Source organism: Drosophila mauritiana, chromosome 3R (assembly GCF_004382145.1).
Source record: "Drosophila mauritiana strain mau12 chromosome 3R, ASM438214v1, whole genome shotgun sequence".
Lineage (NCBI taxonomy): Eukaryota > Metazoa > Arthropoda > Insecta > Diptera > Drosophilidae > Drosophila > Drosophila mauritiana.
Window position 1 is genome coordinate 20,216,488 of NC_046670.1, and position 22,088 is coordinate 20,238,575.

A 22,088-nucleotide genomic window follows, 5' to 3' on the forward strand; every position below is an offset into this window, starting at 1 on the left:
CCAGGCCAAAGAAAACTAAGCTAGGTAGGCGCTACAACAGAAACCGTTACACTAAGAGGCATCCATGTTTACCCTAGACCCGCAATCCCTCCACAGTTCTCGTATCGGTTAATTAAAAATTGCTTATTCTCGCAAATCTATATCAATAACTAAACAAATTCAACTAGTCTCTGCAGCTGTCTAGCCATCTGTGCTAACACTCGCCATTCAATTATTGTTATTATTACTTGGTTTCGTATTTGATTCTTTCGAAGACTACCATAAAATCCCTGTAGGTTCATCGTAATGCCTGTGTGAGTGTGTGATGTTTGAGATAATGCTAAAAACAATTTATGCCTAGAGAGTAGTAATGCGTTAAAATGTCACATAACACCCGCAGCGTTAGTTTCGTAAAGTCTGAACTACTCGATTACATTGGTTGCTTTTGGTTTTTGGAGTATTTCAGTTGCTTGGTAAAGTAATTTGATTGTTTTTATGCTTAAATTCGTTTGAATTTAACTTTTGATATTCGACTAAGTATCTTAACATCGTTTTATTCTTAAGACTAACAATTAGCATGGGAAGCGCAGGTTAGTGTTTAGTTGGGTTGAGCTTGGATTAGGAAATGCCAAATGAAACCAAGGCGAATTCAATAGCTATTTTGTATATTTGTTTGGTTGGTGAATACGTGTGTGCGTTATTTATCGTTTAGTGATCAATTCGTGTTTAAGATATAGACTTAGGTTTTTTTTCCTATTCTGTGTAGGTTTTACAAACTTATAAAGTTTTAAATGATATAAAGCCTTGTAATGTACAATATGTAATATTTTTGTATATGTACAACATATGTGTGTTTTCTATAGATAAGCGCTGGAGAGATCCTTTCTCAAAATACATGAAAAATAATGGGGACATAAATTATATGCTTATTGCCCAAGAGCTCTAAAACTGTAACAGCCAAAAAAGCCAAAGAATGATAAATGCTTAAAACAAAGTTCAACAATCAATCAGGCATCGCCGTAATGTTCACAAGGATAATGCTTAAAGCTAATCCAAAACAAAAAAAAACTAAACAGTATATTTATAATAACTCATGTGTGTAACAATTCAATGAAAAACAAAAATGGGAGACTGGTGAGTTAAACGAATTTACAATTTTTAAAATGTTTCTTAAAAATTGAAATTCCTGATAAACGCTTAACGGACAATCCAAATAATATAATATCATATTAACTCGAGTCGGGGGCTTGGCTATGTAAAAAGAAACTACATAAAATTCCTCAGTAATAGCACAAAACATAACAAAAATTGTGATTCTAATCTCGCAGCGCGGCAAATTGGTCGTGACATTTCAAGTAGCCATTTGTCGCGCGGTTTCGTTTCCTTAAAATTAAACATACAAATTAGGAATTAATAACTGCTTTCTTAGCCAAAAAGTAACTTGAGTAGTATTTGTATGAGGGTTATGAGTAAATGAAATTGCTCATTTCATGTATCATTCACTTAGCATTCGAATGCCAGCTCCAAATGCTGATATGTAAGCATGATTATCAAAAAATAGTATGAATGGGGGTCTTTTGTTTCGATTCGAGGATGTTCGTTTTGGGGAAGTCGTCTAACACTAATTACCTTAAAGGAAACTCAAAGTGTAAGCTTCATATTGTACCGATCTAATATACACATCAATAAAACTGTGTTTACAATGATAATGACGATGATGAGCCCGGGTCTCCATCGGCAGCAAGAAAACTATCTCCGCCATATTACTACGTCGCCTATAAGTCCAAAGTTTCGCACATTATATTGCGGAAACATCCGTTAAAACGGTGTGGATAAAAGCCGTAACAGTCTAGATCGCCGGATGCTGTTGACGCTGTATTCGCACCTTTTGAAGTTGCCGCTGCTGAAGTGTTAACATTGAGGTGGCAGCGGCATTGGTAGCTCCTGAGTTTCCCATCACGTTAAGATTGTGGGGCTGCGAGTATTCTTGCAGCTGATGCTGTTTCTGCTGTTGGTACTGATGCTGCTGGTGCTGATGCTGCTGACCATTCCCCATTTTGTTGTCCCTATTACTTCTGTGGCCAGAGAAGGGTAACGAAACATTCGACGAAGATGGTCCGATGCCAACCAGGTTCTGCGACTTGGAGTTGCGCGTCAAGGGCTTGTGATTTTTGACGATGTCACAGCTGTGCTGCCATTGCCAGCAGCTGCGGCAGAAGTATCTGTAAACAGAATATAGGAAATAAAATATTACAATATAAATTAATAAAACTTACCGGAAGCACGATAATTCCCGACAATAGTAGGGACCGTGCTGCACTCCGCATATTGAACACAAGGCATCCTCCAAGTAGGGATCCACCTGCACCTTCTTGGTGAACTTCGTGGTCCTAATCTCGATAAATGCGGCCGAAACGGCTTTCATGTAGGAGCGAAAGTTGCTAAAAGTCACGCGTCCCGATCCGATCGGGTACTTGTACTTGTCCGTATCTATACCCGCATACAGCACGCCGTCGAAAAGATCATCCATGATATTTCCCAAGCCCTCGGCAGTCAGTTTTCCATGCAGTGCGCCCACAAACACGGTCTTCGTTGGGTCAAGTTTCTGGGAGCTGGATCGCACAAAATTTGAATCAGCGATAATCCAAGGAATGACTTCAACCTAGTAAATATGGAAGTATTAAATATGGATAGCTTGGTATTATTGTTTGCACTTACATCCTTGGACTTAATACGCCGCGAAGAGATTTTGAAGAAGTAGTTACTACCACAATGAGAATCATCCACCTGAACCACACAGGCCGAAAGTAATGCCTTGACCTGCTTGTCCGATTCAAAGATTATGTAAACATAGCCCTTGGGCTGAGCCGCCTGCTGCTCCTTGCCGGGCCACTCCACTCTGAGGATATAAATATTTTCAGTTACTCACAAGAAGTGTTAGCTTTACTTAAGGATAGACTTACTTAATAGATCCAAATGGCTTGAAGATCTGGATGAGCGACTGCTCACTAATATCCCAGGGAATCCCGCCGAGGAAGACCTTGGGAGAATAGTTGAGCATACGGTGCGAACGCGGCGGCAGCTGTCCACTCCATGTGCATGTGGCATCGCACAGGGCAGCCGAACTCCTATAGAACTTAGCTACGCGATCCAGGTGGCTATCGTTGGTGGTTCCAATGCCGCCAACGTTTCCCGCCATTTCTGTCATCAGTGGCGATCCACCTGAGCTCATCAGGTTACTGAGATTGCTTCCACCGACGCTGCCCATGGCGTTGCCGGCATAGCTCTGCAGGAGCTGGTTGATCAGCGGCATTTGTTGAGTTTGGGCCTGCAGGAGCTTTAGGGTGTTGATGCGTTGCAAATTCTGCAGTTTGGCCAGCTCCATGTCCACACTGGTGATGTTCTCCAGATTATACTGGCTGAAGCAGTTCTCGTTCCCGCTACTGGAAGCTCCCACACCCACGCCGTTGTGCTCGAAGCCATGTTGTTGGGTACCCAAATTGGCAGATATCTGCTGCTCGTAGTTTCTGTTAAGGTTGACAAACTGTTGCTGCAACTGATGTTGTTGCTGAACCTGCAAATGCTTCTGATTCTGTTGTTGTTGTTGCTGCTGTTGTTGTTGCTGTTGTTGTTGATGTGGTATTTTGTTGCTATTTACAGACAGCAAATTCTAAAAGATAGTAGTAAGCAACATTTCACTCATTAGGTAAAATAGGACGAATGATTTAGAGGATAAACTATAGGATAAGTTGGCCATTATTATTAAGCAAAATCATCAGGTTCGCTCGCTACCAAATTGACCTTACCCATGTAAAACATTAGCCATTATACCTATTGTTAACTGCAATTTTGAAGAAACAAAACTTTAAAAATATAAATTGTAATAAAGCCTTCGAATATTATTTGTAAAGTGAACGAAAAATCGATGGTGTCTTTTTTAAGTTGGGCAATAAAAGCAATTAATAATAATCTAAGAACATAATAATCCCCTAAGGCTAAATCAAAATTTCATTAGTAATATTTCCCCCTTGTTACATTCGAATCACTTACAATCATGTCCAGTAGATTTTGTTCAGTGGTTGAATTGCTGCTGTTCTGACTCTCTGGCGAGTTCGAGCGCGTGGAGGCGTTTGCCAAACTAAGTCCCAAACCGCTGCCCATGGAGTTGCCCAGACTGGAGTAACCTTGCTGCTCTGGCTGTTGCTGTTGTTGCTGCTGGTTGTAGAACATGTTGATGGAGTCCATGGAGACGCCAATGCCGCTGGACGAGTTGCTGCTGTCGCTGCAAGGGTCGAGTGAAGGAGTCGATTAATCACAGTGTTCAATCATGGAGAGAGTGCCACATTATCATATTTCGGTTATTACCTGACTAAAGGTGAACTGTGAAAGGAGCGATTGTAAATAGATGTAGGCGTACTTGGCGATAAGGGTGCAGAGCAATCGAAGCTGATGTTTGTTCTTTGGAAAGCCTTAAGTGGGTTACTTTGTGCAACATTTTCAAACTAAGTTCGCCAATTCACCCAAAAAGAAAGAAAGAATGGAAACAAACGAATAAATTAAAATGAGGAAAGGAAACGGTAACGACAACAGGTAACTTCGCTAAAGCGAAGTTGGCATACCTTGAAGGACTCTTATATTTACGATTTTATTGTTTATAGTAAAGATTTTTCGCATGCTCAAGTCCTTGCAAGATTTATTTATATGACAAACACAGAGTGGGTCGATTATTTTAAGAAATATTTACAAATGCGGAGTACCACTGATTTAACTAACTCGGTTAACATTATTATTCTATGAAGTATAGTCTTTTCCGTAAACTATCAATACTTTTGGAACTTGTATAACTTTAGTCAGCTAAAGCCCCACCTGGCTTTTGATTTAAATAAATTACTTATTTATCGACCCACCCATTAACACACAGAGACATAGACAGAGGGAAAAGTTTGAAAATCATAAGACGGTTACGGACACCGTGCCAGAAATACAGGTTGGATTTTCGGGGGATAGATACGAGTACAAGCAAGAAGTTAGGAGAATTCGGTGCAAGTTGAGTGCAGTTAGAGAGAAGTTGAAGGTCACAGCCCGTGGGTAGCATCAACCGGGCGGGCGGACATCGCAAGTCGACACCTGGCCTTACCTGGAAGTAGTCAAAATTGGACTTAGTCCCCGGCGAGGCCGACGAATGGGTGGAGCTGGGCGTCAGCGGAGCGTAGGCCGCCGCATTGGAGGACAGTTGAGCGCCATCACCGGCAGCCGCGGCGGCAGCGGCAGCAGCACTGGCGAGCAGCAGATTATTGACGTCGCTGCTGCTGCCGTTGCCACCGAAGCTGGCGGATGGGTTAGCCGCTGAGGTGTTGCACCTGGCATTGGTTTGCCCCACGACTCCTCCTCCTCCACCTCCCTGTATCGATGCAACTCCTGGCCCAGGTAATGTCCCTCCAGCTCCAACTCCCACTCCTGTTGCCGTTGCTGCGCCGGCTGTAGCTCCATTTGCTCTTCCGCCTCCTCCTGCTCCCAGTATCGGCGCTGATGTCGAGGGGTTCTGGCCAGTACCGACCACTTCATTGGCAGTGCTGGCACCGCACAAGCCGAGTAGATCGTTCAGTGTGATTGGATCTGCAGGCAGTAAAAGAAGGATGATGGTGGGGTAAGTACAATGTCAACAATTATCGCACAGTTTGTCCAGCCCTCAATAAATCAAAACTATTGCCCCTCAAGCACTTTGCAAATATTCGACAAAACTGCTAATAAATTAAGCGTACTGCAGTTGCTGTTTGTGTTGTCCGTGCTGTCCTGGTCATTGCTGTCTTGGGCCAAGTTCTGGGCTCCGTCGCCAGTAGTCAGTCTGCCAAGGTCCTTGGAGCTGGCGTTGCTTGTGTGGCTGTTGGTGGAGCTCCCAACGCCGTTGCTGCCAAATTCAAACGAGTCCTGCGCTACGGCCATCGCTGGCTCTACCACATATGGCTTCTCGACTCCCAACATGTGTGTGTACTGATCCTGATGGAATCCTTTCTGGCCTTCGATTTCGGCCTTTGTAACGGACTGCTTCTGCGTCTGCGCTTTCTTATTGAACGAAAACAATTTGGGGCCCTTTTTTATTTAAAATTTTGAATGGTACTGTAAAATTTAATTAGCGCTTCTTGCTGGCACCGTTGCAACAATTTGAAATGGAAATGAAAATGAAAATTTATGGCTGCGGACGGCGGCGGTGCAGTCCGACTTGAAAAAGATGCGTATGATTAAATTAAGTTAATAACAATAATGACAGTGTCTACGAATTATGTGTGCCGACTTCTAAAAGTAAAAAACTATTGAAATATTTTCTATTGTGTTCTGACATTCCTGTGTCCAGCAATTTTGACAACAAAGTAAAAGAACAACCCACTGTTTTTCAGCACGCATTCGAAAATTGATGGTCTTGCGATGATGGTTCTCAATTAAATTCAACTAATTCTAGAGCTCACCGTTTATAAAAGATATCAATCCATCGTCGTTGCATCTCTCCAACAGACTGTGCTGCAGTTGCTGCTGTTGGTGTTGCTGCAGTTGCAACTGATGCTGCTGTTGCTGCTGCTGCTGGTGGTGATCCAGGTAGGAGCTTATCGAGTGTTTCTGCAGCAGCTCCGTTGTGGAGCCTCCGCTCAGGGCACGCATGTTGCCACCAGAACCGGAGCAATCAGGGGTGTCGTACTGGAAATGAAAAGATGGTGAAGCTTGTTGTAGAAACGATGACATCAAGCAAGCGATTTGAACTGCAATCGTAATAAAAACGGTCGACAGTTGCTGAAACTTTTATTGTCTCGCTGTCTACTTCTTTTCTGGGTGTGTCTCATGCGGATGGAAGGAGTTCCTGGTGCGCCCACCCACCCAACAGCAGCAACTAATGAATCGTTTATCTTTCACATTTCTTGCCACACGCCAGGCAACGTCGAGCGGAGAAGGGGCAAGAACGTGGCAACCGCACGAGGCCAGCCACAAGGAGACAATGCCGCCGCACCGCAGCACTCCCAGCCCTCAGTTTTTGCCACCCACTTTTCACCAGTTTGCAGCACCCACAGCAGCCGACCCGACCCTTGTGTCGCACTTTCCTCCGAATCTTCCTCGCTCTCCTCTGAAGCACTCTCGAGCGCCTGGGCGCAATTAAAAGCGCATCAAGTGTCAGTGGAGCACACTTAAAAATGCCAAATTAGTGCAAATATTGTTATCAGGCACTCACCAAACAATTTAGCGCAAAATGGCGTACAACTCATTACGCCGGATTAATGCAGCCCACGAAACGGAACGAAAGCCAACGAATCGAGACGAGTGACAGCAATCGGAAACGGGAAAAAGGAAGTGTGTCTATGCGGGGATGGATGACGAGGACTCAGATGAGGATAAAGCGAAATGTGCCAAAGCCAAGGCAACAAGTAACTGTCGGTGGACGACGGTCGATGGTCAGCTGATGAGTGGGTGCGAAAGAGTTGTTCTAGTTACCTAAAAAAGGATTCGGACAAGTCCTTGACTTTCTATGGCAGGCAGGCAGTAGGTTAGCCAAATGGATGTGACTTTAGGAGGAGGTAAGTATTTCACAGAATGTATTTTACGATAAACACACCGATCTGCAGCGCCACTATGTTATCAAGTGATCTATTGCAGACAAAGAATTCCATAGGAACTTAAATTAACTTGCGAAAACTCATTTGCTCATATGTTCAGCAAGTGGAAATGATGCGCTTTTCCTGGTCGAAATGGAACCAGTAAACAGTATGGGGCACAAGTTAAAGATCTATCGCAGCATAAAGGACTGACACAAGTGGCGGGGGAACGAAAAGAACTTCCATTCGCCGGCAAGTTTTGAATGCCGGGAACGGAGCGACAGTCGACGGCTTCCTTAGTCTTTGTCAAGATGTCACAACTATGTTAAGTACAAAACTTGCTATGGATTTAAAAATTGAATGACAACTTGATGAAGGTACGTGCAAAGTCGGAAATGGCACGAACATCCGAACACACGCACGGCAATCACACATCCTCCTATCCTCCATGAAAGGATGCGGGGATGTGCCGGACAACTCGGCTCCGTTGAGAGGCGGCATTGTGGCCCATATATGTGTGTGTTTTTGTGCGGGATTTCAGACTTTGTTTCTAGCCTACATACGTCACGCCCCCGTCCGCCCACAGTTACAACTTGTGGCAGGCGATAAAAAATGGCGTCAATGAATGCAAATTACAAATAGTCTTCTAGCTATTTTGTAATGCCGAGGCCGCGTCCGTATCCGCATCCGCAACCGCATCCTCCCCAGATCCGTCGTCCAAAAAAAAACCAGTAAGACGCTAAAAGCTTTCGCTGGCGGAAATAGAAAAGGCGTCAAAGAGGCTAACGAGAATTCTAAGGCCACCGCCATTTAAAGAAAGCGGATATACTCTTTTCAAGGACCAGATGGTTAAGCAGGTCGTAAAATATATATAATTTAGGATTATGAATTCAAATCGATTGTCTTGCATCTTCAATGTAAATGTCTTAATATTGGTATTGTTCACATATTGTTGCACTATTGTAAAGTTCCGCGTAAAAGTGAAATTATCAATTTCTTACTTTAGAATTTAAACAGCTCAATCCAGCGACAATACCCGGCCAACTACTCTACTCTCTCGTCCCGGGAAAATCCCATAAACAACGAAATTGAATACGACAAAAAATCTTAACCACCCGTTCACGCGTAGATTGCACCCTGGCCTATTGACTTCTCTATTCCGTGCGCCCCACGTCCTAAGATCGCCCCTGGTTTGCAGGACCTCCCCTTATATCGTAGCTCCAGTTTCATTTTCAGCTCCTTCTCCTCCTGCTGCTGCTTGTCTTTTGCCGTCGAGGATTTGCAAAATTTGATTCAATGGCGTTGCTGTGTCCGAGCATCCTTCTCTCACTGTCCACATCCCCATCCACACTCGCCGCCAGCTGATGGCTACATGGAGATATTCGGCATCTCTCTGCGTCCGATCCGAAAATGTCAGCCAAGGGGCCAAGGAGCCGTTCCACCCATAACTCAGTAGTTATTTATCCTATGTCCATTCGACTTGGCTTTTGTGTTCCCACTTCTCCTGCCCTGCTACCCCGCCCGTTGGCCATTTTCTTGGGCTTTTCTTGCATTTCATTTTTGGCAAGCGATTTGCCTCGGCTGCTTTTCGGTCTGGCTGGGATTTCGTCCTGGGCCTGGCCTGCATTTTAGCGGATACACTCATACACATGATGTGGCATGGTGGTGGTCGACGGTGGGGGGAAGTGGGTTTGAAAGCGTTTCCGGGGCCAGAGCCTCTGTAAAATTACATGTTTCTGCTTTCAGAAGTCATACAAATTATTATGTTTGCATCGCTTACAACACTTATTAGATGTCCTGCTCATGTTTGCCATCTTTTTCCAATGCTTCTCGTGCTCCGGCCCAAAGGGGTTTTCGGCATTAAAATTTGATAGCATGTAGTGATAAGCGTTCAATAACGACGTTGTCCTTGTCGACGCCATTGCCCTTCCTGTCCCTTTCCAACCCTTCCGCTGCCCACCGCCTCCTCCTTTCCACAAGGGCCACTTCATTCGATTCGTTTCGTTTCGATTTCCCTTTGCCCACCGCCCGTTTCCCGCTCCCAGTGACCGCAGCCAGAGGTTAATGCACAGTTGTAATTTTTTATGGCCGATTACATGTTGCCAACTTGTGGGCGAAAACGGAATCGCAAGGCGGGCAGCGGGAACAGCGACGTTGGCAAGTCCATAAAGGATAAGAGTTATGGCCGAATGCATTTGAATTTGCCAGCGGTAATAGAGTGTTTGCATATTACGTGGCGAGTGCTTAAATCCCCTGAAAGGATTCGGGATGCACAATTTATGGAGCTCTGATCTATAAGCTGCAGGCGTGGCTGCAAAACGATTGCCGCCGACTGCCAAGGGGGAAATCAAGTAAAAGCAACTCAATTTACGACAAAGTTTTTATTTCGCCGAAAAAACAATTGGCAAATTACGAGGACATTCCAAAACCAATGCCATGTTGCTAGTTTTTATTAAAAAGTTAACTTGGAAGTAATATTTTCAATTAACTTTCAATTAAAAGACCTTAAGATCTTAACTTACAGTTCAGAAACTGAGGATCTAAGATATAGGAATATCTGGTATTGCGCACCATTAACCCGTGCTAATGTTTACAAGTTTAATTCGTTTTATACCTGTAGTTAAAGTTCAACAAAGTGGATTCACCAAGAATGCAGTGGCGGCGTATAACGAAAGCGTTTAATGTTTGCAAATTAAAAAGCATTCACCGGAGTCGAGACCTCTTTGACTTCGAACTTTGTCCGCAGGCCGGCGGAGTCGTGGATGGCACAAGGATTCGATAAGATGCAAATGCCTGCAGGACAGCAAGCAGAGCCTGGCGTTGGTTTCCGATATAGTGGCACGTAATTGCTGCGCCTACATATCCAGCATCCTGAAGCCCAATCCTCCGCCTCCGCCTCCTACTCGTCCTCATCCTCTGCCACCTCCTCCATGGCCAACCTCCTACTCATCCTACTTCGTTCTGCAGATGCTGCCTTGTTTGTGTTGTTTTGTGTTGTACTGAACTGAGCTGTGCTGTGCTGTGCTGTGCATTTCATTAAATGCCAATGGCTGGGCAAATTAAATTGAGTTTTGAGCATGTCGTGGAGTGCCATTTCATCAGCTTTGACTACGCGATGTGTCGCCATCATATTTACATAACTGCATGCCTTCCATGGATGCTTGCTTGCGTGCTTGTTTTTGTGTCCTCTGTTTTGTGCAATATGAAAACAAGACATTAAATGCCTTTCTGGATCAGAACTCAACTATCAAAGCGCATGCAGACGTCTTCGCAGGCTGCAGGACCTCCACCACCACCACCTCCGTTGCCACCAGCATCGCCACCACCTCATCCTCCATTCAGCGGAGTCAGTCGCAGTTGCAGTTTCCTTTCGCATGCAGCCCATCCATTTAATAATAACAATATCGTAATTCAGGCAAGTCACTGACAGCACCAGCCTTTACATGGGCGTAGCCAGCCCCTCCTCCGTTCGGCGAACAAACGAGAGAAGCGTAGCGACATTTCAGTTTCAACGGCAACATTTCCGATTCTCGGAGCATTGTTGCCGTTGTTATTGTTTCTCTGGGGCGCCAGTGGGTGGGTGAGGAGTGGGCACACGGCCAGGCGTGGGCTCCATAGGAGGCGGTATTGGTGGGCCAAGCAGCCGTCAACAGGCATTCAATACATGCACGTTTGTATGAGTGCTAAGTGGAAATAAAACACGCGCTTTTTCCGCACTGTATTATCTGCTACTGCCGCTGGATCTGTGGATCTGTTTCTGGTGATGGTGGGTGCCTCTGGTGCTCTCCTCCAGCTCCAACCGAATGAAGGTGGCGGTGCAAGCAGCAGCAGAAGCAGCCACCAACGGGGGGTGCTGCATGCTGCACATTTTTTAGGCAGCCCACGACGAGGCGAAAAGGCACAACTTTTCCGGGCCTATTTAAAAACAGAAATACAACACAGTTTCAAAAGTGCCGCGATAAGATCTCGAATGGCTGATGCCTTAGAATTAAAAATATAATTTTAATTAATTCATATTTCTTCATCGTGCCCTTATAAGTATGCTACGCTTTAATAGATAACAAGTACAATTATTCAACAAGTATATAAAGTATTTTATGCAAACTCATCGAATCGAATGTTAATTGCTCTGTTGTAATGATTTAATTTTCATATAGATAAGATAAATTAGTCACCCTTATTTCATGACAAGTTTTGACGACAGAGGTTACCTGAAGGCTGAAGGTTCGCAAGTACAAAACTGCTCCATCACGGGCATTTCAAAAACGCTCCACAAAGTTGCTGGATATAGAAAACAAGAGGCGACTCCAACTGGATGCTGCCCTTTTGTGGTTTGCCTTTTATTGTTGTTGTTGCTTGTTGCTGGTGTTGTTGGTGCTCCGACTGGATGTTGCTGTTGCTCATTGCTGTTTGCTTCTATTTTCTTTTGCCGCATTTTTGTTCGCTTTTAATGATAACGCAACAGCATTGTGTGTATGCCACCGCCACCGCCAACCCAGCCCTCCTGGCCCCTCCATCCGCATCCTCGGGCTCATTCCATTGGCCAAAAGGCCTGATACCCTCTCGACCAGGCCACCTTTCGTCATCCGCTCAACCACAATAATGGTGTGCATCAGCCGGAGTTCAGGGGGTCACGGGTGGGTGGGTTGGTTGTTTGGTGTTGGACGATGGGCGGTGTCGGCGGTGCCGCATCACAACCACGCATGCCGCACCACCAATGCCAATGCATTAAATGCTAGTTGAGCCCAGTAGTGTGTGCAACGTCTGGCGAAGTAAATTCAATTGAATTTTGCACTCGTTTTCTGTTTTCAGTTCAGTTTTCCATTTTTTCTGCCATTTTCCGCACTCTTTCTTTATTTTTTTCATTTTTGTATTATTCCTTTCTCATTTTTGTTAAATGCCAGAGGCTCATATTGCAATGGGCTACGCCCTAATACCAAACACCACTACCCAATCCACAAAATGCGGCAGTGCAACAAACGCAACGCACCCTGGTTGATATTTTCTTGGTTGTTATCCTTCTCGCTGGCGGCGGGCGTGTGATTTGCTTGGTATCGACATTTTAATGATGTGCCCTGGGGCTGCTGCCACCGCATTGTTGGAGGACGCCTTGGCCGCCTTGTACTTTTGGCATTTGCGCGAAATGTCGAGACATTCCAATAGTCTGCCAAGGATCAGAACCAGAACCAAAAGCAGTAGCCGGAGTATTGGGGGGAGTGGGAGTGGAAATGGCAGGCTATGGCCGCCTGGACATACCAAGCTGGCCTGCGGCATATACTTAAGTGTACATAACCAACTGTTAATGCCGCCATCGCCCAGCACAATGATTTGCTCGAAATGATTGCCGCCCCCTCTTGAGCATTCACTCGAGTTTGGGTTTGAATAATGCCAATGATTTGCCCGCTGGCAATCAAATTTGAGCCGGCTAATAACTGGCATTTGCAGGCAGTCGTTTAGGAAAAGTGGCCCAGCATTCACTTAATTATACTATTAGTGTAATATTTATGGGCGTGCGCAATCAACAGGTAAAGCAGATAGGTTAGTTTGCTTTAAGACTAGTAATAGTAAAGTTCTTTTAAAATACACCATTAAATATTACAGCATTGTACCCTCAATTTTCCATTCGTAATTTTAAATGATTTATGCAAAATACAGTAATGTTGGCATCTTGCTACACAGAATCTTCTGATGTCTTAGGCCAAAAGATCCTTTTAACAGCACCCCGGAGTCATTGATGGACTGACCTGCACTTGGACAGTGAATCAAGACGTTGGTCCAAGGACAATAGAGGAAAATTCTGTACGAAACGATGTCACAGCAGGATATGGACGTATGCAGAGCAGGACATCACACATCCTACGGCTTAAAATGGCAAATAAAATGTACAGCACTTCTTATGACCGACAAATTTTCCGCTGTGGCCCCCACTATTATTTATAGGCATTTTAAACAGCAGGCAATGGCGCAATGGAAATGAATGCAAAAAATATATAAATAATACGAAAGGCAGAAGGACATTAAGTACACGCCACGTTGGCATGAAGTAGACGCATTTTAGACATTACCAGCAAATAAATATGAATGCATAGTAATACGGCAAGGGGGTGTGGGGGTATAGACACTGCTTACACGACGAAATTGACATTTTGCATTTAGTTATTCAGTTGGGTCTATTTTGATCTTTTTTCTACCATTTTGCTGCCGCTGCTGGCAGCCACAATAAAATGAGAAGAAAAATTGCATAATAACCCCTTTGAAATCGTCGGATTATCCTTAAATATTTGTGTAAACATTGTAACAAATGCGCAGCTCCATTGTCAGCCAACTCGGGCCATGGATGCTGCACAGAACCAACCTCCATCCTTCATCCTCCACCTTCGTTTCCATCTCCGCCTCCTTGAAAGCCATCCCCCAATCCATTGACGTAGTCAAGGCGGCTTTTCCTCAACCCCTGTGCGTCGTCTGTCGTCAAATGCCTGAATGATGAGCAATAGACGGGTCCGGGTCTCCTGTCACAGTCGACAATGAGCAACTTTTTCCAAAGGCGGAAGACGTGGCAAGGATACAAACGGGCCGCGTAGCCAACAATGGGACCAAGTGCTCCGCCGAGGGAAAGCGTCTTAAAAAACCTGTCACACATATTGACAGTCGCTTTAGGATCGCTTAAATCAAGTCCGGGGTCGGCGGGGGCATGAGCCGAGTCGTCGGGTTTGGTTAGCATGTGCGTATCAGCATAAAGGATATTGTAATCATTACATGTAATTCATATTTGGGGGTGAAGGGCAATTGCCGTATCTGACATAATTTGATGTGTATTGATATGAAGCGGATTGTCAGGCAGGATAATTAATTTTCCAGAGGATAAAGAAAAATGTAGGAAGGGACATGTAATATTTTGAGCCATAAGAGGCTAATAGCTGCCATGCATGTACTGTCACTTTAAGATTATTAAACCAACTTTTACGCATCCTTAAAGACATAAAAATCTGGATACTAATGGCAGTTGTAAAGCGTGTCCAACAACTTTGGCTCTGTTTTTTATCCGCTTTTCCAGTGCTTCCATTTGCTCTCTGCGCTTTTTCTGTACCGCTGAGTGTCCTAATCGAATCATCTCATTTAAGTGAATTAAAAAACATATAAAGGCGAGCGAAATTAAATCACGCAACTATTTTGCGCAACAAAGAGTACAATTAAACGCCCACCCGGCGGCAAAAAAGGACGAAAAGGAGGCGCAGTGGTGTCTGGCGCAGAAAACGCCGCAAGTTTAATCGAATTTAACTACTCATAATGTGCAACAGACGTTGGCGGATGGGGCTGTTTCAGTGGGTGGTGTGGTGGGGGCGAAAAACTCTCAGAAGTGTAGGCGTAAAGTTGGGCACTAATCTTATTAGGATCATCCCGGGCGAGCCACTCATGAATCCCAATTGGGAAGGTAAACTGAAAAAGCCAGCTGATGTAGAGCTCTCTCACTCGCACGCTCGTTCTCTCGTTCTCCCTCTTACTCTCTAGCCGACTTTATTCGTACGTGAGCGTTTCAATTACCGCTCTGGAGTGCGAATGGGTTTTATTATTATTTACATACCTGTTGCAGCAGGGGCATTGTTTTGAATAAAAATTCCAATTTCCACACTTGTTCACGTTGCGCTCCTTGTTCGTTCGTGCTCGTTCGCGTTCGTTCGTGTTCGGCAGGAGCAGCATCCGCCAACTGACAAAGCGGCAAAACAGATGTCACCACTTCCGCCTCTCGTCCCTTCCCTTTCTTACTTCCACTGCCGGCGGAGAGCCCGTTCGCGCACCGATTCTCTCTCCCTCTCTCTTTCACTCCTGCGCAGGCTTTGCGGTTGGAGTTCGCTGCGGTTCGAGTTCGATCTGGTTGGAGTTTGAATTGGATGCCGAGCCTCGGGCAAGGAATCTGTTTTTTGTTGTTGTTTTTTGGAGCTCCACAGGATAACGCGACTGAGCGAGCGAGAGGGGGCGAAGGCGAACCAAGACAGCTGGCAGATGTGGCCGTATCAGCAGCAAATAGTCATCGATTCATTCCGCCTCGTCAACGATGCAAATTTCCAAAGGCCTGAAATATCGTAAGCATGAATTAATTATAAGAGTACTCTTCTTTGTAGTTTCCAAATCACTGGAGTTTAAAGAAAACACACGCGTACGCACTTGAGCGTTAAATGCCGTAAATCGATCAAGGCGTATCCCTCTCTCTCTCCCTCTCTCTATCGCACTGGCCCCGGCTAACTGTAATTAACTGTAATCCAGGGTCGTTTACTTTAAAAGTCCCCCTTTTATGGCCGCCAATAACACAAACTATGCATTATCCTTTTGGGTGGTAATCCTTTCGGAAGCTGTGTGTTGAGCGAACCTATTATTAGAGCCATAAATCAGCATGAAATGAGCAGTGGCAGCGAAGTTGGAGTTGTAAAATGGAGATGGGGCCAAGCCCTGTCTCGCCCTTTCTCTACTCTCTCCATCTCACTCTCGCGCTCTGTGCGTAGAATAATGGGTAGTAAGAATAAGTGTGCACACAGAAAGAAAAGTTGCTATACTTCCACAAATTGCACTGTTATTTATATTTCTTTTCTATTGATACTGGTCAATCAAAAAATCTATTAGTATGCACACCTTACATTTTATTAACGAAAACCCCGCGAAATTCCAGCTTCTTTTTCTCTGTGTGGCTAAGGCGGCGATTGATTGTTGTAGTTTTTGGAGAGATGACGTGAGCCAATGGCAACAGAAAAAAACAGGACCAACGGCACATAATAGTAGTGTGTAGTTGTAAAGTTGTAAAATACGCACGGCGAGAATGAGAGAACGAAAAATGAGCCGCTGCCCTGTTTTTCTTTTACTTCTTGTTACCAACTAATTTGAACTGCACCATTTTTCGGTCAACAATTTGTAGTGCCGGCTAACACTGATACACCAATACATACCCAGGGCTCGCAAAAACACGCGGCTGGCGCATAAATTCGTGTGAATTTTATTTTAATTTCGCACTCGCAATCGCATCCCGTTTCTTTTGTCGTCCGCCAAGCACATTTTTACACACACTCGCCCACACTCCGCCAGGAACCGTTACTTCTGCCTTGCACGCCCTTCGCCGTTTTCCGCTTCTCCTTCCGATGCTGTTTCGCCAAAACTCCTCACTCACGGATGCATTTTTTACTATTAAACAACTATTTTGATTGTTGAAAATCTTTGCGACTCTTGAATGGCACCACTTTAACTTGAATTTAAAATTGAGCCTTAAATTTCAGCGGACCCTGCCGCGGCAATACAAATTAATAGAACAAACTAAATATCATCCCGTGATATCTTTTATTTTGGAATTTTAGTCGGGATTTTTTGATATTATGGGCACGCCACGGCCTGCAACGCTGCTTAAATAACGTTTTTCGCCTGGCTCTGTCGAACCAACCGCATGCAACCGCTCTCTTGAACCAAAAAGCTCTCATTTGTTTGACACCACTTGTGTTCGACGATTCCTCTACAGTCATTAAAGTTGGGACAAATGGCTGAATTTAAATTTAAATAAATAATTTATTTAATTTGTATTTCATTTAAAGTTTTGGTTTTAAATAATATTTATATATCAATTATTATTATTGTTTATTTGTATAGAAACTTAATTTCTCTCAGTACCTCAAACAACTGTTTCCAGTGAATGGCAACAATACAGCTGTTTTGTACAGCGTTGCCAGTATGTTCAAATAAGTAATTACAAGCGGCGGCAAACTTGCATTAAATTTCTAACAAAAATACAATACTAAGTTAATAAAAATGCCCGGGGACACGGAAAACACAAGTAATGACACCACAAATGAACACATCGACCTGGCCTTGTACCGGCAGCTGGTCAAACAATTCATAGACATGGTAAGACAAAAAACCAAAAGCCGGCAAGCGGAGCCTGAGTGAAAATTCAATTGCATTTTTAGCGTCGCTACGCCACAGCGCTTTTTTGGGCAGAAAAAGTGGCCGTGCTTGGTGGCCAGGAACCCAGGGATATTTACTACCAGGCGCAGTGCATGTACCTACTGGGGGAATACCATCGTGCTGCTCACACAATACAGCACCACAAGCTAGAGAAGAACTCACTGCCGTGTTTTAACCTACTCCTGGAAAGTCTCTATGCGGCCAAAGAGTTTACCGAGGCGGCCAATGTCATCCAGAATGTGGAGGTGGAAGTCATGACCACATCGCTGATCAACCAGCCCGTGGATGCGAGCAGTGGCTGCTATCTGGAAAGCAACAGTGTCTTTGGGGGCGAGGAGAATCACAGAAATGAACTCCTTTCATCCATTTACCTAATGAAGGGCAAGGTTTATGAGGCCCTGGACAATCGCGGCATGGCAATGGACTTTTATGTTCAGGCTCTTCACAAATCCATATACTGTTTTGAGGCTCTGGAGGCGCTGGTTCAGCACGAAATGCTGATGGCTTGGGAAGGTGAGCATACACCTTTTCTCTGAATACATTATAATCACTTTATTTATTGCAGAGTTTGAGCTAATGCACCATTTACCGCTGGCACAACAATCCAGCGAAGCTGATGCCAAGTTTATATTAAAACTTTATGAATCTCGCCTGAAGAAGTACTATGAGTTGATTTCCGCACGCAATGCTGAGGAGATGTCCCCCATTGTTAATCCCGACATACTGCAGTTTATCAAGGAATTTACAGCTCGAGTGCAGCAGAGCGGGACGTCAGACACACAAATGCCCAAGGTGAGCGCCGTTAAGGTGCCGCTTACTCCCAGCCAGTTCATGTCGCCCGCACAGAAGTCAGTTCAAATGATATTTCTAGTATATAGCCCATTCTTATTGATGTTTTATTTTAGAGTCCTGGAAGATCTAAAGGCGCCCACATTTTCCCTACAAACTAGTCTCTCCAAGGCTTCTTCCCTCATTGATGCTTCTCACCGGTCCATGTTCGACTCCTCCAGTAGAAGGCGATCGCGTGATCACGACACGGACACATTAATTCCTATCGCTGAATGTCTTGATCGGGTACAACGTAGTACTGACATAATGGCCGCTGAGGCGGAAAAGTGTTTCTACGACTGCGACTACAAACAGTGCCTGAAAATACTCAATGAGTAAGTGTAGAACGGCATAAAATACTTATATTGATCAAAAATATATTTGGTTTTGCTTATCATATAGACTCCTTAAGGTGGATCCCTTCCATAACACTGCACTGACCATTCAGATTGCCTGTCTGGTGGAAAACGGCGACTTTAACCGGCTCTTTTACGTTGCCCATAAGCTGGTGGATCGTTATCCGGACAAAGCGATCTCTTGGTACGCCGTGGGCTGCTACTACGACATGATTGGCAAAAGTGATCCTGCCCGGCGTTATCTCTCCAAGGCAACTGCTTTGGATCGACTTTATGGTCCCGCTTGGTTAGCTTATGGTCACAGCTTTGCCAATGAGAATGAGCACGAACAGGCAATGGCAGCCTATTTTAAGGCCACACAGCTGATGCGAGGTTGTCATCTCCCATTGCTTTACATAGGTGTGGAGTGTGGGCTAACCAAAAACCTTGAGCTAGCTGAGAAATTTTTCCTACAGGCTATGAATATTGCGCCGCTGGATGTATATGTACTTCATGAGCTCGGTGTGATTAAGTACGAGTATGAGTTTTTTGACGGTGCCGCCACCATTTTCCAGTGCACCGTGGACATTGTGAAACAGCGGGCCAAGAGCAACAACGAGGAGATCTCGTCCCGATGGGAACCGCTTTTTATAAACCTCGGTCATTCGCTGCGAAAGGTTCATAAGTACGAGGAAGCTCTATACAACTTTCAATATGTGAGTATATTATTGTACTGTAGGTAGTTTATCCATGATACTCAACGTTTGACTTTCAGGCACTTCTATTAAAGCCGCAAAGTCCTACTACTTACACTTCAATAGGATTTATACATGCTTTACTAGGAAACCTAGACCCCGCCATCGAAGCTTTCCACAAGAGCTTGGCCCTGAACAGAGACTGCATAGTGACGTCTACAATCCTTAAGAATTGTATCGAAGACCTTATGGACGACTCGGCTACTATTGATGAGATCTGCAGCGCGGCCTTGCGAGACGTGGCCAAGAATATCACGGCCAACAGTCGCCGGGTGTTGAACTCGGACAAGTTTAATGGAATGAAGCTAAAGTTCGACGAAGAAGAGGAGTTTGCCAACTCCGATTCCAACATGGTAGTGGAAATGAGCTTCGATACCTAGAAATGTATACTAACTTATGTCAATCATTAATGTTAGCTCCGATTGTTAGCCAGACAAACATATGCCATGCACTTGAACTTAATTCGTGGCCAGAACAAATACAGATGTTTATGCTTGTATATTGTCGTCTGGCTAATGAGCGAAGTCTTGGGATTTTTCAGTTCTGTTTTTCCCACTATCAATCGAAGTCGCCGCCATGTGAATAACATTAAGTATTTAAGAAAACGCAAAAGTCTCATTTGAACCATAATTGTACGGCCAGCCAAGAGTGGTCCTAGCCGCGTTCTCTCAATCATTCTGTAACTTGAATACAATTAAATTAAGCTTAGCATATTGCAAGGAACTAAAGTTGTAATCAAAAGAGTTAGCTTCCTGTAATAAGCACGTACCCCAAAGTTACTTGGCAACCAAAACTTGAACTTTTTCAATGCCATTTGGTAAGATTTCTTTGGAGTGGCACAAAGTTCCGTAGATACAAATTATACAAGTGTTTCGCGTGTCTTTCCACTCCAAATAGCCGGCAAATTATTCCGGAATATCTTCCAACAGCAGGCGGTATAAATCCATAAAGGCAAGAGGTCGCCGCGATAGTGCTTATCGGTTATCGCTTTGGGGGCGACAAATTACGTATAAAGTCGTTAAACTTTGGATATGCAAACAAACTACTGATACACTTTATGGCAAAAGCGAAGCAGACACAGTCCCATATGTATAGCCGCTTAACGAGAGTGCTGGCCAAATATTTACCAGGCCATAAAGCGTGTGACAAACCAAGAAGCCAGCGATGACGATTGCAGCTCCGTTGAAGGTTTCCTCGTGGAAAACATGTTTATGCATATGAAAGCCACCGCCACCGGCAATGTTTGATAAAGCGTTGGCGGCGAGATTATGCTGGAAAATATATAAATCCCGACCGGGCCAGAACTCAGCACAGTTTCATTCTAGCCATTCAGCAAAGAGGCAATCCAATCAAACAATCAAAAGCAATTATAATATATAACAATGAGCCAGCAAATATTTCTCGTCCTAGCTTTGGCTCTAACGGCCTGCCAAGCGCTGCCCTATGTATCCTACGACGATGTTGACGATACGGAGGTCATCGAGCTGCCTGGAAATGGAATCGAGGAGGTACCACCCACTCTTGGCAAGGACATCATCGACCTGACACCATTGGGAACGGCGCTCTTCGGCAAACCGGATGAGGAGATAACGGCGAATCGTGTGGGTAACTTCAGTGCCGATGCTGATGAGATGAATCCTGAGGAACTGGGCAGCTACCTGGAGGGCGATATGCTGGTGCCGCAAACGGATCTGATCATGAAAAACGGCCTGCCCACTCAGTCCTCCCGTTGGCTAAACGGTGTAGTGCCCTATGAAATCCGAGGAAACTTCAATGCCAGAGATATGGCCACAATCGAAAATGCCATTGGTGAGTACCATCGTCGGACGTGCATTCGGTTTGTGAAGCGCAGCTCTGAGCGTGACTACATCTCCATCCGTGGCGACAACTCCGGCTGCTGGTCCTCCGTTGGTAGAGTGGGTGGCAAGCAGGAGGTGAACCTACAGTCTCCCGGCTGTCTCAGTCGTCCAGGAACCGCCATGCACGAGCTGATGCACGCCCTGGGTTTCCTCCATGAACAGAACCGCATGGAGCGCGATGGTTATGTGGCCATTCAGTACAACAATGTCCAGTCCTCGGCGATGAACAACTTCGAAAAGGCCGCCCGCACGGAGGCCTTTGGGGTGCCCTACGACTATGGCAGCGTGATGCACTATTCCAAGAACGCCTTCTCCATCAACGGACAGCCCACCATTCTGGCCATGGTGAGTACAATGGTACCAAAAGTCTCCTGGGTTTAACTTAACACTCTTAATTTCTGCATCCGCAGCAAGCCAACGGCGCCGAGAAAATGGGCCAGAGGAATGGTTTCTCCGACTACGATATCCAGAAACTGAATCGGATGTACGATTGTGGCACTGTCAACGCTGTTCCAGTTTCCCCAGGATTACCCGCTCCTGTTCCCGCTCCTGGCACCCCTGCTGGCAGTGGCAATCCCATTGTAGATAGCTTCATCGGCGGCCTGATCAGCGGATTGGGATTGGGCGATGAGAAGAAGGAGACCAGTTCATAGACAGAACCTAGCCGCAGAATCTACTAGCTCGTACCATCACCAACGCTCGAAAGTATTTAACGCATTCCACATACCAAAAATTTAGCACCATTACTTGAACCTGTAGCTAATATGTTTAGTTGATAATTATTAAAATTTAGCATGAATTGAATCAAAGGATTTT

The 22,088-nt window shown here is 44.9% G+C and overlaps 3 protein-coding genes across 4 annotated transcripts; 2 read left to right on the forward strand and 1 right to left on the reverse strand.

Annotated features, from left to right (window-relative positions):
* Positions 1-627: 627 nt before the first annotated feature.
* Positions 628-16,907, reverse strand: LOC117145673. 2 transcript variants are annotated; one of them, XM_033311405.1, is made up of 10 exons: positions 16,493-16,907; positions 15,139-15,627; positions 6,444-6,669; positions 5,117-5,595; positions 4,345-4,481; positions 4,030-4,261; positions 2,943-3,649; positions 2,698-2,878; positions 2,256-2,641; positions 628-2,201 (listed from the first exon to the last, which is right to left on the reverse strand). In XM_033311405.1, exons 2-10 carry the CDS (start codon positions 15,154-15,156, stop codon positions 1,829-1,831), a joined length of 2,739 nt encoding a protein of 912 aa, XP_033167296.1. In that variant the 5' UTR covers positions 15,157-15,627; positions 16,493-16,907; the 3' UTR covers positions 628-1,828. The 2 variants fall into 2 exon arrangements, with proteins under 2 accessions (XP_033167296.1, XP_033167297.1); XM_033311406.1 differs by lacking the exons at positions 6,444-6,669; positions 15,139-15,627; positions 16,493-16,907 and adding an exon at positions 5,742-6,287.
* A 349-nt stretch (positions 16,908-17,256) lies between these two features.
* LOC117143474 (cell division cycle protein 16 homolog) lies at positions 17,257-20,156 on the forward strand. Its single transcript, XM_033308188.1, has 6 exons — positions 17,257-17,435; positions 17,498-18,008; positions 18,061-18,343; positions 18,401-18,658; positions 18,726-19,374; positions 19,434-20,156. Exons 1-6 carry the CDS (start codon positions 17,340-17,342, stop codon positions 19,791-19,793), a joined length of 2,157 nt encoding a protein of 718 aa, XP_033164079.1. The 5' UTR covers positions 17,257-17,339; the 3' UTR covers positions 19,794-20,156.
* A 103-nt stretch (positions 20,157-20,259) lies between these two features.
* Positions 20,260-22,070, forward strand: LOC117143476 (low choriolytic enzyme). Its single transcript, XM_033308190.1, has 2 exons — positions 20,260-21,617; positions 21,683-22,070. Exons 1-2 carry the CDS (start codon positions 20,796-20,798, stop codon positions 21,923-21,925), a joined length of 1,065 nt encoding a protein of 354 aa, XP_033164081.1. The 5' UTR covers positions 20,260-20,795; the 3' UTR covers positions 21,926-22,070.
* Positions 22,071-22,088: the final 18 nt, after the last annotated feature.